Below are 18033 nucleotides of genomic sequence, written 5' to 3'. Positions count from 1 at the left end.
GATATATGTACAGCCGGTATAACCTGGGGATCTCCTGTATATAGTGATATATGTACAGCCGGTATAACCTGGGGATCTCCTGTATATAGTGATATATGTACAGCCGGTATAACCTGGGGATCCCCTGTATATAATGATATATGTACAGCCGGTATAACCTGGGGATCTCCTGTATATAATAATGTATGTACAGCCGGTATAACCTGGGGATCTCCTGTATATAATGATATATGTACAGCCGGTATAACCTGGGTATCTCCTGTATATAATGATATATGTACAGCTGGTATAACCTGGGGATCTCCTGTATATAATGATATATGTACAGCCGGTATAACCTGGCGATCTCCTGTATATAATGATATATGTACAGCCGGTATAACCTGGGGATCTCCTGTATATAATGATATATGTACAGCCGGTATAACCTGGGGATCTCCTGTATATAATGATATATGTACAGCCGGTATAACCTGGGGATCTCCTGTATATAATGATATATGTACAGCCGGTATAACCTGGGGATCTCCTGTATATAATGATATATGTACAGCTGGTATAACCTGGGGATCTCCTGTATATAATGATATATGTACAGCCGGTATAACCTGGGGATCTCCTGTATATAATGATATATGTACAGCCGGTATAACCTGGGGATCTCCTGTATATAATGATATATGTACAGCCGGTATAACCTGGGGATCTCCTGTATATAGTGATATATGTACAGCCGGTATAACCTGGGGATCTCCTGTATATAGTGATATATGTACAGCCGGTATAACCTGGGGATCCCCTGTATATAATGATATATGTACAGCCGGTATAACCTGGGGATCTCCTGTATATAATAATGTATGTACAGCCGGTATAACCTGGGGATCTCCTGTATATAATGATATATGTACAGCCGGTATAACCTGGGTATCTCCTGTATATAATGATATATGTACAGCTGGTATAACCTGGGGATCTCCTGTATATAATGATATATGTACAGCCGGTATAACCTGGGGCTCTCCTGTATATAATGATATATGTACAGCCGGTATAACCTGGGGATCTCCTGTATATAATGATATATGCACAGCCGGTATAACCTGGGGATCTCCTGTATATAATGATATATGTACAGCCGGTATAACCTGGGGATCTCCTGTGTATAATGATATATGTACAGCCGGTATAACCTGGGGATCTCCTGTATATAATGATATATGCACAGCCGGTATAACCTGGGGATCTCCTGTATATAATGATATATGTACAGCCGGTATAACCTGGGGATCTCCTGTGTATAATGATATATGTACAGCCGGTATAACCTGGGGATCTCCTGTATATAATGATATATGTACAGCCGGTATAACCTGGGGATCTCCTGTATATAATAATATATGTACAGCCGGTATAACCTGGGGATCTCCTGTATATAATGATATATGTACAGCTGGTATAACCTGGGGATCTCCTGTATATAATGATATATGTACAGCCGGTATAACCTGGGGATCTCCTGTATATAATGATATATGTACAGCCGGTATAACCTGGGGATCTCCTGTATATAATGATATATGTACATCCGGTATAACCTGGGGGTCTCCTGTATATAATGATATATGTACAGCCGGTATAACCTGGGGGTCTCCTGTATATAATGATATATGTACAGCCGGTATAACCCGGGGATCTCCTGTATATAATGATATATGTACAGCCGGTATAACCTGGGGATCTCCTGTATATAATGATATATGTACAGCCGCTATAACCTGGGGATCTCCTGTATATAATGATATATGTACAGCCGGTATAACCTGGGGATCTCCTGTATATAATGATATATGTACAGCCGGTATAACCTGGGGATCTCCTGTATATAATGATATATGTACAGCCGGTATAACCTGGGGATCTCCTGTATATAATGATATATGTACAGCTGGTATAACCTGGGGATCTCCTGTATATAATGATATATGTACAGCCGGTATAACCTGGGGATCTCCTGTATATAATGATATATGTACAGCCGGTATAACCTGGGGATCTCCTGTATATAGTTATACATGTAGAGCTGGTATAATATTGTGTGGATGAATATTCAGTAACCTCCATCCTGTAGAATGTGATCTCTCACCTCTGGTCCTGGGGTCACACGGCGGCCTCTCTCCTCAGGCTCCTGCACCTGTGATGTCCCTTTATATATCATCCTGTTGTCTCCCTAGTGATCTCATTTGACTGATAGTAATGAGCGGTGGGATTTACCCTCTGACCTCAGACCTCTTGTCAGTATAATGCAGGATCCTCACTACACCAGGGACTACAGAACACCACAGTCATCTCTGACCTCATGATCCGTGATTGTATAATGCTAGTAAATAGTAATAATAGTAATAATACATATTTATATCTCTCCAACATTTTCCAATATTATATATTGACCAATATAGCAGTATGGACCACACTGTGCTCCTAAGTAATACACAACTGACCACACTGTGCTCCTAAGTAATACACAACTGACCACGCTGTGCTCCTAAGTAATACACAACTAACCACACTGTGCTCCGAAGTAATACACAACTGACCACACTGTGCTCCTAAGTAATACACAACTGACCACGCTGTGCTCCTAAGTAATACACAACTGACCACACTGTGCTCCTAAGTAGTACACAACTGACCACACTGTCACCCTATACAAATCTGTGTCCTTCTATTGTATTATAATATATACTGGCCCCATCATAAATGATCACATAATCCCCCAACCCCTATACATTCCACACCAATAATGATATTACATACAGCTCTCTATTTTATATCCTGCACCCCCTGCTACTGATTATATATAACGCCCCTAATTAGCTACGTTTAATAAATATATATGTGATGTCCAGCACCCTATATAATATATACTGATCCACCCTCTGTTATTAATGTACATACAGCAATCTCCAGCCCCTCTTCATCAATTGTCTTATACACAGAGGCTACTGATTCTCTATGTAAGACGCAGATGCCGTTGATGCTGCAAGTATCACGACATGATCGAAACGTCCAGCCATTGACATTGAGGCTACAGATCTCAGGGCCACGGCATCAAACAGACCACAAGAGTCTTACAACCATGTCCTGTGGCCACAATGCACAGTGCCACGGCTGGTGAAGACCACACACTGTGTATCAGCACCGGCCCCTCATAGCCCCTGTCCAGTAAGGGAGAGGAGCCCTAAGAGCTGTGCATTGTACATTATAGTGTGTGATATAATATAATACAGTATAATATGGTGTGTATTGTGGGCGATATCCCCCCCCCCCCCCTCTCTGCAGACTTCACAGAGCATGGAACCTCCAATGGAACAGATAAACTTACTAATTCTAGGAATGCACTTTTTTTTTTATCCAACAATAATTTTTACTCTGAGCCTGGAAATAATTCCCCAATATTGGGCACCGCCACGGGCACCTGATCTGCCCCCGGTTATGACAGTTCTGTATTACCTTTTTTTTTTAGGGTTAGGGACTATGTCCCTAAAACTTTATCCAGGCCTTGTACTATGGGAATGTTATATTATTATTATCTGGGATCAATTTAACCCCTTAACGCCACTGGCCTTTTTCATTATTCGCTTAGCAGTTTTTGCTCCGACCCTTAAAAAATCCATAACTTTTTTTATTTTTCCATGTACCAAGCTGTATAATAGATTGTTTTCTATGCAAAAAAAATTTCCTTCCTGGTGACAATATTTAATATTCCATGCCGTGCACTGGAGAGTTGGGAAAAAATTCCAAATGTGCCATTTTGGCAAAAAAAAACCCCCACATTCGTGTCATATTCCTGTGGACTCTGTTTTACTTAACTTCAACTGTGCTCTAAATGACACCTCAAATTTATTCTTTGTTTTGGTGCAATCACAGCGATACCAAATTTATATAAGTTTTATTATGTTTTAATAGATTATAAAAAATTTAAAACCTTTTTGATTTTGATTTTACTTTTTTATGGCAGAATTTGATGGCCTTATATAAATAAAGATTATTATTATTATTTTATATCAGCTCTAGGGAAAGGGGGTTGAAAAGAACTTTTGCATTTTTTTGTAATTTTTTAAAATAATTTTTTCCTGTATTTTTGGACCCCCTAGGATACTTGAACCCTAAGGTGTCTGATCACTCCCACCATATACTGAAGTGCTACTGTATTGCAATATATAGGGATTTTGCACTGCATCTATATGGGACTGTTAGGCTTAATGCACACAAATGTATGGCCCCCATAGCCCGGCAGACACAGGGTGTGCGGGAGAGGAGGAGGGGGTGGGCACTGCTCGCCCCTCTCCATAGAAAATACTAGCCACACCGCCGTAGATACGGCCAAAGATGGAGCAGGCTCTACCTTCTCCTGTGTACATGTTTTATCAGCAAAGAAAATAAAGCCGGAAGATTTGTATTTTTATGATCCCGTTTCCAAGCTGGATTCTTTTTTCATTCCTCGTTACAGGCCGGGGACATTAACATTAATTGGCTGCATTGGCAACTGATAGTCGTGCCCCGATGATGTCACGGGATGAAGATGGCGGCGCCCATGCGCTGCAGAGAATTAAATGCCCCCGCCACCTTTGAGGGTGCATTTAAATGTTTAACACCCGCGATCGGTGCCAGCATCGATCACCAGTGTTAGCGATGAGTGTTTGCTGCATAATGCAGCAAACACCCGGCAAGTATGAAGTGGGCACAGCCCGTGAGCCCTGTTCATACTCCACCTACCGCCTCAGGACGTTCAAGAACATCCAACTGCAACGTGGTTAATAGGTCAGCGACGTGGCCAATGTGCACCTTCCTGACACAGCATCGGACTTGTCCCACTTTATGTGGTTAGAACTTTCTAACGCTTTAATAGGGCTCATCATGTAAGTTGACACATTGCACTTAATGAAAGTTGAAAAATTTGGGTGACGTGCCTTGAGATTTTTTTTTTTTTAAGTGAAATTTTCGAAAAAAATTCTGAAACATTTTAAAATGAAGACTGCAGGAGGGTGTCAGCTACTATTATTTTTGCGGTTAGGAATGAATTAGAACAATTTCTTTCTGAATTTGATTGGGTGTTATAGGTCTTATGGTTACAATTAAAGATGAGAATTAGAAGTTAAACATGTCATTTGTAATAAAATTTTAATTTTTTCTTATTTGTATTTTTTTAAACTTAAATGTATCTCAGTAATGGTGCTAATAGGCAGTGCCTAGTAATAAGGCTGAGGCTAATCCATTAATAAGGCAAATACTCTGGTACCCACCTCCACCAGGAGTGCTGGGAAGAGTATCAGAATATCTATAGATGGATACTCTGTAATGTAGAAGAGGCCTGGTATATGACTTGGGTATTAGGAAACTTGAGGTGGTTCATTTTATGGACATCACAAAACTATATATATATATATAACAGGGATGAGGAGCTCAATTTGAAGGACCACATCAGCCCTATGGTGGTAGGAGGAGGGAGGACCTAACATCTCACATTGGATCTGATGCTGCATGGACCCCCTTGACCTATAATTTGGTGAGTTGAGATACATTGAGTTCTTCAACATTTTCATTAACTGAACACCAAGAATATAACATAATTTTTTATTGCCTCAAGTGGGACCAATCAGGAGCACACCATTAATACAAAATGGTAACCTATACAAACACTAGTGTCAGTGGCTGGTACATGTGAGAGACGTGTCCTCCTTCGTGGTTCTCCAGTGCTTCATAAGACTCTTCTTGATCTTCTTCATCCTCAGACCGTAGATAAATGGACTTACTGTAGCCGGGAACAGAAAGTAAACGGCACTGGAAATGTTCTGTCCGGTGTACGAGGAAGAGACCCCCGGCAGACTCAAGATGGATGAGAATAACCCTGAGGAATAAATGGTGACAGTGACCCCCAGGTGGGTGGCACATGTGTGCAAGGCTTTGTGCCGAGCCATTCCCAACGCAACCTTCATGGCTATGGAAAGGATTCTCAAATAGGAAAACAAGACAAAGGTGATATCCAAGACGGTGATCAAAGTCCTCACCAGAAGTCCAGCTACCTGGATCCAGGAAACATCTCCACACCCGAGCTTAAAGATCACCATGTTCTCGCAGTGGAAGTGATGGATGATATTGGATTTACAAAAAAGGAGTTTGGAGGCCAAGATGACAATAGGGAACACTGCACAACAGTTCCGGATCACCCCATGAATGGTGGAGTGGACCAGTAAGTGTTTGGCTATGATTTTCTGATAGTGTAAGGGCTGAGTGATGGCCACATACTGGTCTACAATCAGTAGTAAGACCACAATGGACTCGGCCATCATGCTGGAGTTTACAATGAACATTTGCGTCAAACATTCAGGCAACGAGATGTGGTCGAGTCCCACCAGTGCCAGGATCATTTTGGGGGTTATCGCTGAGGTGTGGAGGACATCTAGGGCAAGTAAAAACCAGATGAGGAGGTACATGGGGCAGTGAAGACTCTTCTCCAGCACAATGATGATCATAACTATAGAACTGGCCAACAATATCACTGTGTATATGACCAAAAATGGAAGAGTCAGGAGAGGTCGGAACTTGGTGACCTCAGGAAACTCAAACAGGATGAATTCTGTGTGGGAGAAGGATGAGGTCTCGTTCAAAGAAGAGGAATCCATGTTTTCTAGAAAGGAAAATATCAAATTATGAACCACCATGGACCATGAGCACAATTATACAGAGGTGTAATGTTATGTATCTTCTCCACTCCCCGACCATAATGTGTTAATAATAACACATGTTCTGGATGATACATGGTACAGGGTCAGGAGGGGTCGGGATGTCTGCAGTGTAATAATATCACATGTTATGGATGATACATGGTACAGGGTCAGGAGGGGTCGGGATGTCTGCAGTGTAATAATATCACATGTTCTGGATGATACATGGTACAGGGTCAGGAGGGGGCGGGATGTCTGCAGTGTAATAATATCACATGTTATGGATGATACATGGTACAGGGTCAGGAGGAGCCGGGATGTCTGCAGTGTAATAATATCACATGTTATGGATGATACATGGTGCAGGGTCAGGAGGGGCCGGGATGTCTGCAGTGTAATAATATCACATGTTAGGGATGATAAATGGTACAAGGTCAGGAGGGGCCAGGATGTCTGCAGTGTAATAATATCACATGTTATGGAGGATACATGGTACAGGGTCAGGAGGGGCTGGGATGTATGCAGTGTAATAATATCACATGTTATGGATGATACATGGTACAGGGTCAGGAGGGGCCGGGATGTCTGCAGTGTAATAATATCACATGTTATGGATGATACATGGTACAGGGTCAGGAGGGGTCGGGATGTCTGCAGTGTAATAATATCACATGTTATGGATGATACATGGTACAGGGTCAGGAGGGGCCGGGATGTCTGCAGTGTAATAATATCACATGTTATGGAGGATACATGGTACAGGGTCAGGAGGAGCCGGGATGTCTGCTTTGTTATAATATCACATGTTATGGATGATACATGGTGCAGGGTCAGGAGGGGCCGGGATGTCTGCAGTGTAATAATATCACATGTTATGGATGATACATGGTACAGGGTCAGGAGGGGCCAGGATGTCTGCAGTGTAATAATATCACATGTTATGGATGATACATGGTACAGGGTCAGGAGGGGCCGGGATGTCTGCAGTGTAATAATATCACATGTTATGGATGATACATGGTACAGGGTCAGGAGGGGCCGGGATGTCTGCAGTGTAATAATATCACATGTTATGGATGATACATGGTACAGGGTCAGGAGGGGCCGGGATGTCTGCAGTGTAATAATATCACATGTTGTGGATGATACATGGTACAGGGTCAGGAGGGGCCGGGATATCTGCAGTGTAATAATATCACATGTTATGGATGATACATGGTACAGGGTCAGGAGGGGCCGGGATATCTGCAGTGTAATAATATCACATGTTATGGATGATACATGGTACAGGGTCAGGAGGGGCAGGGATGTCTGCAGTGTAATAATATCACATGTTATGGATGATACATGGTACAGGGTCAGGAGGGGCTGGGATGTCTGCAGTGTAATAATATCACATGTTATGGATGATACATGGTACAGGGTCAGGAGGGGCCGGGATTTCTGCAGAGTACTAATATCACATGTTATGGATGATACATGGTACAGGGACAGGAGGGGCTGGGATGTCTGCAGTGTAATAATATCACATGTTATGGATGATACATGGTACAGGGTCAGGAGGGGACGGGATGTCTGCAGTGTAATAATATCACATGTCATGGATGATACATGGTACAGGGTCAGGAGGGGACGGGATGTCTGCAGTGTAATAATATCACATGTCATGGATGATACATGGTACAGGCTCAGGAGGGGCCGGGATGTCTGATGAGTAATAATATCACATGTTATGGATGATACATGGTGCAGGGTCAGAAGGGGACAGGATGTCTGCAGTGTAATAATATCACATGTTATAGATCATATATGGTACAGGGTCAGGAGGGGGTGGGATGTCTGCAGTGTAATAATATCACATGTTATAGATCATACATGGTACCGGGTCAGGAAGGGCCGGGAGGTCTGCAGTGTAATAATATCACATGTTATGGATGATACATGGTACAGGCTCAGGAGGGGCCGGGAGGTCTGCAGTGTAATAATATCACATGTTATGGATGATACATGGTACAGGGTCAGGAGTGCCGGGATATCTGCAGTGTAATAATATCACATGTTATATATGGTAAATGGTACAGGGTCAGGAGGGGCCGGGATGTCTGTAGTGTAATAATATCACGTGTTATGAATGATACATGGTACAGGGTCAGGAGGGGCTGGGATGTCTGCAGTGTAATAATATCACATGTTATGGATGATACATGGCACAGGGTCAGGAGGGGCCGGGATGTCTGCAGTGTAATAATATCACATGTTATGGATCATACATAGTACAGGGTCAGGAGGGGCCGGGATGTCTGCAGTGTAATAATATCACGTGTTATGGATGATACATGGTACAGGGTCAGGAGGGGCTGGGATGTCTGCAGTGTAATAATATCACATGTTATGGATGATACATGGTACAGGGTCAGGAGGGGCCAGGATGTCTGCAGTGTAATAATACCACATGTTATGGATCATATATGGTACAGGGTCAGGAGGGGCCGGGATGTCTGCAGTGTAATAATATCACATGTTATGGATGATTCATGGTACAGGGTCAGGAGGGGCCGGGATGTCTGCAGTGTAATAATATCACATGTTATGGGTGATACATGGTACAGGGTCAGGAGGGGCCGGGATGTCTGCAGTGTAATAATATCACATGTTATGGATGATATATGGTGCAGGGTCAGGAGGGGCCGGGATGTCTGCAGTGTAATAATATCACATGTTATGGATGATACATGGTACAGGGTCAGGAGGGGCCGGGATGTCTGCATTGTAATAATATCACATGTTATGGATGATACATAGTACAGGGTCAGGAGGGGCCGGGATGTCTGCAGTGTAATAATATCACATGTTATGGATGATACATGGTACAGGGTCAGGAGGGGCCGGGATGTCTGCAGTGTAATAATATCACATGTTATGGATGATACATAGTACAGGGTCAGGAGGGGCCGGGATGTCTGCAGTGTAATAATATCACATGTTATGGATGATACATGGTACAGGGTCAGGAGGGGCCGGGATGTCTGCAGTGTAATAATATCACATGTTATGGATGATACATGGTACAGGGTCAGGAGGAGCCGGGATGTCTGCTTTGTTATAATATCACATGTTATGGATGATACATGGTACAGGGTCAGGAGGAGCAGGGATGTCTGCTTTGTTATAATATCACATGTTATGGATGATACATGGTACAGGGTCAGGAGGGGCCGGGATGTCTGCAGTGTAATAATATCACATGTTATGGATGATACATGGTACAGGGTCAGGAGGGGCCGGGATGTCTGCAGTGTAAAAATAACACATATTATGGATGATACATGGTGCATGGTAAGGAGGGGCTGGGATGTCTGCAGTGTAATAATATCACATGTTATGGATGATACATGGTACAGGGTCAGGAGGGGCCGGGATGTCTGGAGTGTAATAATATCACATGTTATGGATGATACATGGTACAGGGTCAGGAGGGGCCGGGATGTCTGGAGTGTAATAATATTACATGTTATGGATGATACATGGTACAGGGTCAGGAGGGGCTGGGATGTCTGCAGTGTAATAATATCACGTTATGGATAATACATGGTACAGGGTCAGGAGGGGCCGGGATGTCTGCATTGTAATAATATCACATGTTATGGATGATACATGGTACAGGGTCAGGAGGGGGCGGGATGTCTGCAGTGTAATAATATCACATGTTATGGATGATACATGGTACAGGGTCAGGAGGGGCCGGGATGTCTGCAGTGTAATAATATCACATGTTATGGGTGATACATGGTACAGGGTCAGGAGGGGCTGGGATGTCTGCAGAGTAATAATATCACATGTTATGGATGATACATGGTACAGGGTCAGGAGGGGCTGGGATGTCTGCAGTGTAATAATATCACGTTATGGATAATTCAAGGTACAGGGTCAGGAGGGGCCGCGATGTCTGCATTGTTATAATATCACATGTTATGGATGATACATGGTACAGGGTCAGGAGGGGGCCGGGATGTCTGCAGTGTAATAATATCACATGTTATGGATCATACATAGTACAGGGTCAGGAGGGACCGGGATGTCTGCAGTGTAATAATATCACGTGTTATGGATGATACATGGTACAGGGTCAGGAGGGGCTGGGATGTCTGCAGTGTAATAATATCACATGTTATGGATGATACATGGTACAGGGTCAGGAGGGGCCGGGATGTCTGTAGTGTAATAATACCACATGTTATGGATCATATATGGTACAGGGTCAGGAGGGGCCGGGATGTCTGCAGTGTAATAATATCACATGTTATGGATGATTCATGGTAGAGGGTCAGGAGGGGCCGGGATGTCTGCAGTGTAATAATATCACATGTTATGGGTGATACATGGTACAGGGTCAGGAGGGGCCGGGATGTCTGCAGTGTAATAATATCACATGTTATGGATGATACATGGTACAGGGTCAGGAGGAGCCGGGATGTCTACATGGTACAGGGTCAGGAGGGGCCGGGATGTCTGCATTGTAATAATATCACATGTTATGGATGATACATGGTACAGGGTCAGGAGGGGCCGGGATGTCTGCAGTGTAATAATATCACATGTTATGGATGATACATGGTACAGGGTCAGGAGGGGCCGGGATGTCTGCAGTGTAATAATATCACATGTTATGGATGATACATGGTACAGGGTCAGGAGGGGCCGGGATGTCTGCTTTGTTATAATATCACATGTTATGGATGATACATGGTACAGGGTCAGGAGGAGCAGGGATGTCTGCTTTGTTATAATATCACATGTTATGGATGATACATGGTACAGGGTCAGGAGGTTCTGGGATGTCTGCAGTGTAATAATATCACATGTTATGGATGTTACATGGTACAGGGTCAGGAGGGGCCGGGATGTCTGCATTGTAAAAATAACACATGTTATGGATGATACATGGTGCAGGGTCAGGAGGGGCCGGGATGTCTGCAGTGTAATAATATCACATGTTATGGATGATACATGGTACAGGGTCAGGAGGGGCCGGGATGTCTGGAGTGTAATAATATTACATGTTATGGATGATACATGGTACAGGGTCAGGAGGGGCTGGGATGTCTGCAGTGTAATAATATCACGTTATGGATAATACATGGTACAGGGTCTGGAGGGGCCGGGATGTCTGCATTGTAATAATATCACATGTTATGGATAATACATGGTACAGGGTCAGGAGGGGGCCGGGATGTCTGCAGTGTAATAATATCACATGTTATGGGTGATACATGGTACAGGGTCAGGAGGGGCTGGGATGTCTGCAGTGTAATAATATCACATGTTATGGATGATACATGGTACAGGGTCAGGAGGGGTCGGGATGTCTGTAGTGTAATAATATCACATGTTATGGATGATACATGGTACAGGTTCAGGAGGGGCAGGATGTCTGCAGTGTAATAATATCACATGTTGTGGATGATACATGGTACAGGGGCAGGAGGGGCTGGGATGTCTGCAGTGTAATAATATCACATGTTATGGATGATACATGGTGCAGGGTCAGGAGGGGACGGGATGTCTGCAGTGTAATAATATCACATATCATGGATGATACATGGTACAGGGTCAGGAGGGGCCGGGATGTCTGCTGAGTAATAAAATCACATGTTATGGATGATACATGGTACAGGGTCAGGAGGGGCCGGGATGTCTGCAGTATAATAATACCACATGTTATGGATCATATATGGTACAGGGTCAGGAGGGGCCGGGATGTCTGCAGTGTAATAATATCACATGTTATGGGTGATACATGGTACAGGGTCAGGAGGGGGCGGGATGTCTGCAGTGTAATAATATCACATGTTATGGATGATGCATGGTACAGGGTCAGGAGGGGCAGGGATGTCTGCAGTATAATAATATCCCATGTTATGGATGATACATGGTGCAGGGTCAGGAGGGTCCGGGATGTCTGCAGTGTAATAATATCACATGTTATGGATGATATATGGTGCAGGGTCAGGAGGGGCCGGGATGTCTGCAGAGTAATAATATCACATGTTATGGATGATACATGGTGCAGGGTCAGGAGGGGCCGGGATGTCTGCAGTGTAATAATATCACATGTTATGGATGATACATGGTACAGGGTCAGGAGGGGCCGGGGTGTCTGCATTGTAATAATATCACGTTATGGATGATACATGGTACAGGGTCAGGAGGGGCCGGGATGTCTGCAGTGTAGTAATATCACATGTTATGGGTGATACATGGTACAGGGTCAGGAGGGGCCGGGATGTCTGCAGTGTAATAATATCACGTTATGGATGATACATGGTGCAGGGTCAGGAGGGGCCTGGATGTCTGCAGTATAATAATATCCCATGTTATGGATGATACATGGTGCAGGGTCAGGAGGGGCCGGGATGTCTGCAGTGTAATAATATCACATGTTATGGATGATATATGGTGCAGGGTCAGGAGGGGCCGGGATGTCTGCAGTGTAATAATATCACATGTTATGGATGATACATGGTGCAGGGTCAGGAGGGGCCGGGATGTCTGCAGTGTAATAATATCACATGTTATGGATGATACATGGTACAGGGTCAGGAGGGGCCGGGATGTCTGCATTGTAATAATATCACATGTTATGGATGATACATGGTACAGGGTCAGGAGTGGCGGGGATGTCTGCAGTGTAATAATATCACATGTTATGGATGATACATGGTACAGGGTCAGGAGGGGCCGGGATGTCTGCAGTGTAATAATATCACATGTCATGGATGATACATGGTACAGTGTCAGGAGGGGACGGGATGTCTGCAGTGTAATAATATCACATATCATGGATGATACATGGTGCAGGGACAGGAGGGGCCGGGATGTCTGCAGTGTAATAATATCACGTGTTATGGATGATACATGATACAGGGTCAGGAGGGGCTGGGATGTCTGCATTGTAATAATATCACGTTATGGATGATACATGGTACAGGGTCAGGAGGGGCCGGGATGTCTGCAGTGTAGTAATATCACATGTTATGGATGATACATGGTACAGGGTCAGGAGGGGCCGGGATGTCTGCATTGTAATAATATCACATGTTATGGATGATACATGGTGCAGGGTCAGGAGGGGCCGGGAGGTCTGCAGTGTAATAATATCACATGTTATGGATGATACATGGTACAGGGTCAGGAGGGGCCGGGATGTCTGCAGTGTAATAATATCACATGTTATGGATGATACATGGTACAGGGTCAGGAGGGGCCGGGATGTCTGCATTGTAATAATTTCACATGTTATGGATGATACATGGTGCAGGGTCAGGAGGGGTCAGGATGTCTGCAGTGTAATAATATCACATGTTATGGATTATACATGGTACAGGGTCAGGAGGGGCCGGGATGTCTGCAGTGTAATAATATTACATGTTATGGATGATACATGGTACAGGGTCAGGAGGGGCCGGGATGTCTGCAGTGTAATAATATCACATGTTATGGATGATACATGGTGCAGGGTCAGGAGGGGCCGGGATGTCTGCAGTGTAATAATATCACATGTTATGGATGATACATGGTACAGGGCAGGAGGAGCCGGGATGTCTGCAGTGTAATAATATCACATGTTATGGATGATACATGGTGCAGGGTCAGGAGGGGCCGGGATGTCTGCAGTGTAATAATATCACATGTAATGGACGATACATGGTGCAGGGTCAGGAGGGGCCGGGATGTCTGCAGTGTAATGACAGACTCACAATCCTCTCATGTTTCTCACTACAGCCGGCGAATATTCAGCACATACATGAGATCGGTGTCCAGGTGAGGCAGGAGATGAGGCTGCAGGTTAGGTGGGCTCTCAGGGGCGCAGGGTCTTGTAGGTGAATCCTGTAACATATGTTACCTGTACAAATTCTCATCACAGTGAAATCTCCTCCTGGGGCTTTGTGGGGGCGACTTCCCTGACCAAATAACTTCTGGATGTGCTGATAATAGTGTGTGGAGATCCTGGCTCTGTGCTTCTACACACACCTGTAGTAACCCCAGAAGCCCTGATGGATCCCAGTAATGGCCACTACATACCTGGACGCTCATCAGCGAGAGGAGGGACCCTCTGCAGAGCATCTCGCTGATGTCTCATTATTTATCTGCTCCTGAGACCTTTGGGAAATTCATCACTAACCCTCATTACCTGTAATAACTGAAATAACCTGTGCTGTATACACCTGACCATACACCTGTACTGTATACACCTGACCATACACTTGTACTAATACTGTCACACCTGTACTGTATACACCTGTACTAATAATATCACACCTGTACTGTATACACCTGAAAATACACCTGTACTAATACTATCACACCTGTACAGTATACACATAACTATACACCTGTACTAATCCTATCACACCTGTACTGTATACACCTGTACTAATATTATCACAACTGTACTGTATACACCTGACCATACACCTGTACTAATAATATCACACCTCTACTGTATACACCTGTACTAGTAATATCACACCTGTACTCTATACACCTGTACTAATATTATCACACCTGTACTGTATACACCTGTACTAATATTATCACAACTGTACTGTATACACCTGACCATACACCTGTACTAATAATATCACACCTGTACTGTATACACCTGTACTAGTAATATCACACATGTACTCTATACACCTGACCATACACCTGTACTGATAATATCACACCTGTACTGTATACATCTGACCATACACCTGTACTAATACTATCACACCTGTACTGTATACACCTGTACTAGTAATATCACACCTGTACTCTATACACCTGACCATACACCTGTACTGATAATATCACACCTGTACTGTATACACCTGACCATACACCTGTACTAATCCTATCACACCTGTACTGTATACACCTGTACTATTATTATTACACCTGTACTGTATACACCTGTACTAATAATATCACACCTGTACTGTATACACCTGACCATACACCTGTACTGATAATATCACACCTGTACTGTATACACCTGACCATACACCTGTACTGATAATATCACACCTGTACTGTATACACCTGACCATACACCTGTACTAGTAATATCACACCTGTACTGTATACACCTGACCATAAACATGGATGAATACTATCAGACCTGTACTGTATACACCTGACCATACACCTGTATTAATACTATCACACCTGTACTGTATACACCTGTACTAGTAATATCACACCTGTACTCTATACACCTGACCATACACCTGTACTGATAATATCAGACCTGTACTGTATACACCTAACCATACACCTGTACTAATACTATCACACCTGTACTGTATACACCTGTACTAATAATATCACACCTGTACTGTATACACATAACTATACACCTGTGCTAATCCTATCACACCTGTACTGTATACACCTGTACTAATATTATTACACCTGTACTGTATACACCTGTACTAATACTATCACACCTGTACTGTATACACCTGTACTAGTAATATCACACCTGTACTCTATACACCTGACCATACACCTGTACTGATAATATCACACCTGTACTGTATACACCTGACCATACACCTGTACTAATACTATCACACCTGTACTGTATACACCTGACCATACACCTGTACTAATACTATCACAACTGTACTGTATACACCTGACCATACACCTGTACTAATAATATCACACCTGTACTGTATACACCTGACCATACACCTGTACTGATAATATCACACCTGTACTGTATACACCTGACCATACACCTGTACTGATAATATCACACCTGTACTGTATACACCTGACCATACACCTGTACTAATACTATCACACCTGTACTGTATACAGCTGTACTAATAATATCACACCTGAACTGTATACACATAACTATACACCTGTACTAATCCTATCACACCTGTACTGTATACACCTGTACTAATATTATTACACCTGTACTGTATACACCTGTACTAATAATATCACACCTGTACTGTATACACCTGACCATACACCTGTACTAATAATATCACAGCTGTACTGTATACACCTGACCATACACCTGTACTGATAATATCACACCTGTACTGTATACACCTGACCATACACCTGTACTGATAATATCACACCTGTACTGTATACACCTGACAATACACCTGTACTAGTAATATCACACCTGTACTGTATACACCTGACCATAAACATGTATGAATACTATCAGACCTGTACTGTATACACCTGACCATACACCTGTATTAATACTATCACACCTGTACTGTATACACCTGTACTAGTAATATCACACCTGTAATGTATACACCTGACCATACACCTGTACTGATAATATCACACCTGTACTGTATACACCTGACCATACACCTGTACTAATACTATCACACCTGTACTGTATACACCTGTACTAATAATATCACACCTGTACTGTATACACATAACTATACACCTGTACTAATCCTATCACACCTGTACTGTATACACCTGTACTAATATTATTACACCTGTACTGTATACACCTGTACTAATAATATCACACCTGTACTGTATACACCTGACCATACACCTGTACTGATAATATCACACCTGTACTGTATACACCTGACCATACACCTGTACTGATAATATCACACCTGTACTGTATACACCTGACCATACACCTGTACTAATACTATCACACCTGTACTGTATACAGCTGTACTAATAATATCACACCTGTACTGTATACACATAACTATACACCTGTACTAATCCTATCACACCTGTACTGTATACACCTGTACTAATATTATTACACCTGTACTGTATACACCTGTACTAATAATATCACACCTGTACTGTATACACCTGACCATACACCTGTACTGATAATATCACACCTGTACTGTATACACCTGACCATACACCTGTACTGATAATATCACACCTGTACTGTATACACCTGACCATACACCTGTACTAGTAATATCACACCTGTACTGTATACACCTGACCATAAACATGTATGAATACTATCAGACCTGTACTGTATACACCTGACCATACACCTGTATTAATACTATCACACCTGTACTGTATACACCTGTACTAGTAATATCACACCTGTACTGTATACACCTGACCATACAACTGTACTGATAATATCACACCTGTACTGTTTACAACTGACCATACACCTGTACTAATACTATCACACCTGTACTGTATACACCTGTACTAATATAATCACACCTGTACTGTATACACATAACTATACACCTGTACTAATCCTATC

At 43.1% G+C, this 18033-nt stretch overlaps 1 protein-coding gene across 1 annotated transcript; it reads right to left on the bottom strand.

Moving 5' to 3' along the window:
* Positions 1 to 5708: 5708 nt before the first annotated feature.
* On the bottom strand, positions 5709 to 6686 carry LOC140116372 (olfactory receptor 52K2-like). The gene has a single exon (XM_072132900.1). It carries the CDS (start codon positions 6684 to 6686, stop codon positions 5709 to 5711), a length of 978 nt encoding a protein of 325 aa, XP_071989001.1.
* Between the last annotated feature and the right edge of the window lie 11347 nt (positions 6687 to 18033).

The sequence above is a fragment of the Engystomops pustulosus genome, chromosome 2 (genome assembly GCF_040894005.1).
Source record: "Engystomops pustulosus chromosome 2, aEngPut4.maternal, whole genome shotgun sequence".
Classification (NCBI taxonomy): Eukaryota; Metazoa; Chordata; class Amphibia; order Anura; family Leptodactylidae; genus Engystomops; species Engystomops pustulosus.
The sequence above is the reverse complement of the archived record's forward strand: the minus strand, read 5'-3'. Positions and strand labels throughout refer to the sequence as shown.

Excerpts from the sequence above, each read along its gene's own strand:
- LOC140116372 (XM_072132900.1), bottom strand. The coding sequence starts at position 6,686 with ATGGATTCCTCTTCTTTGAACGAGACCTCATCCTTCTCCCACACAGAA.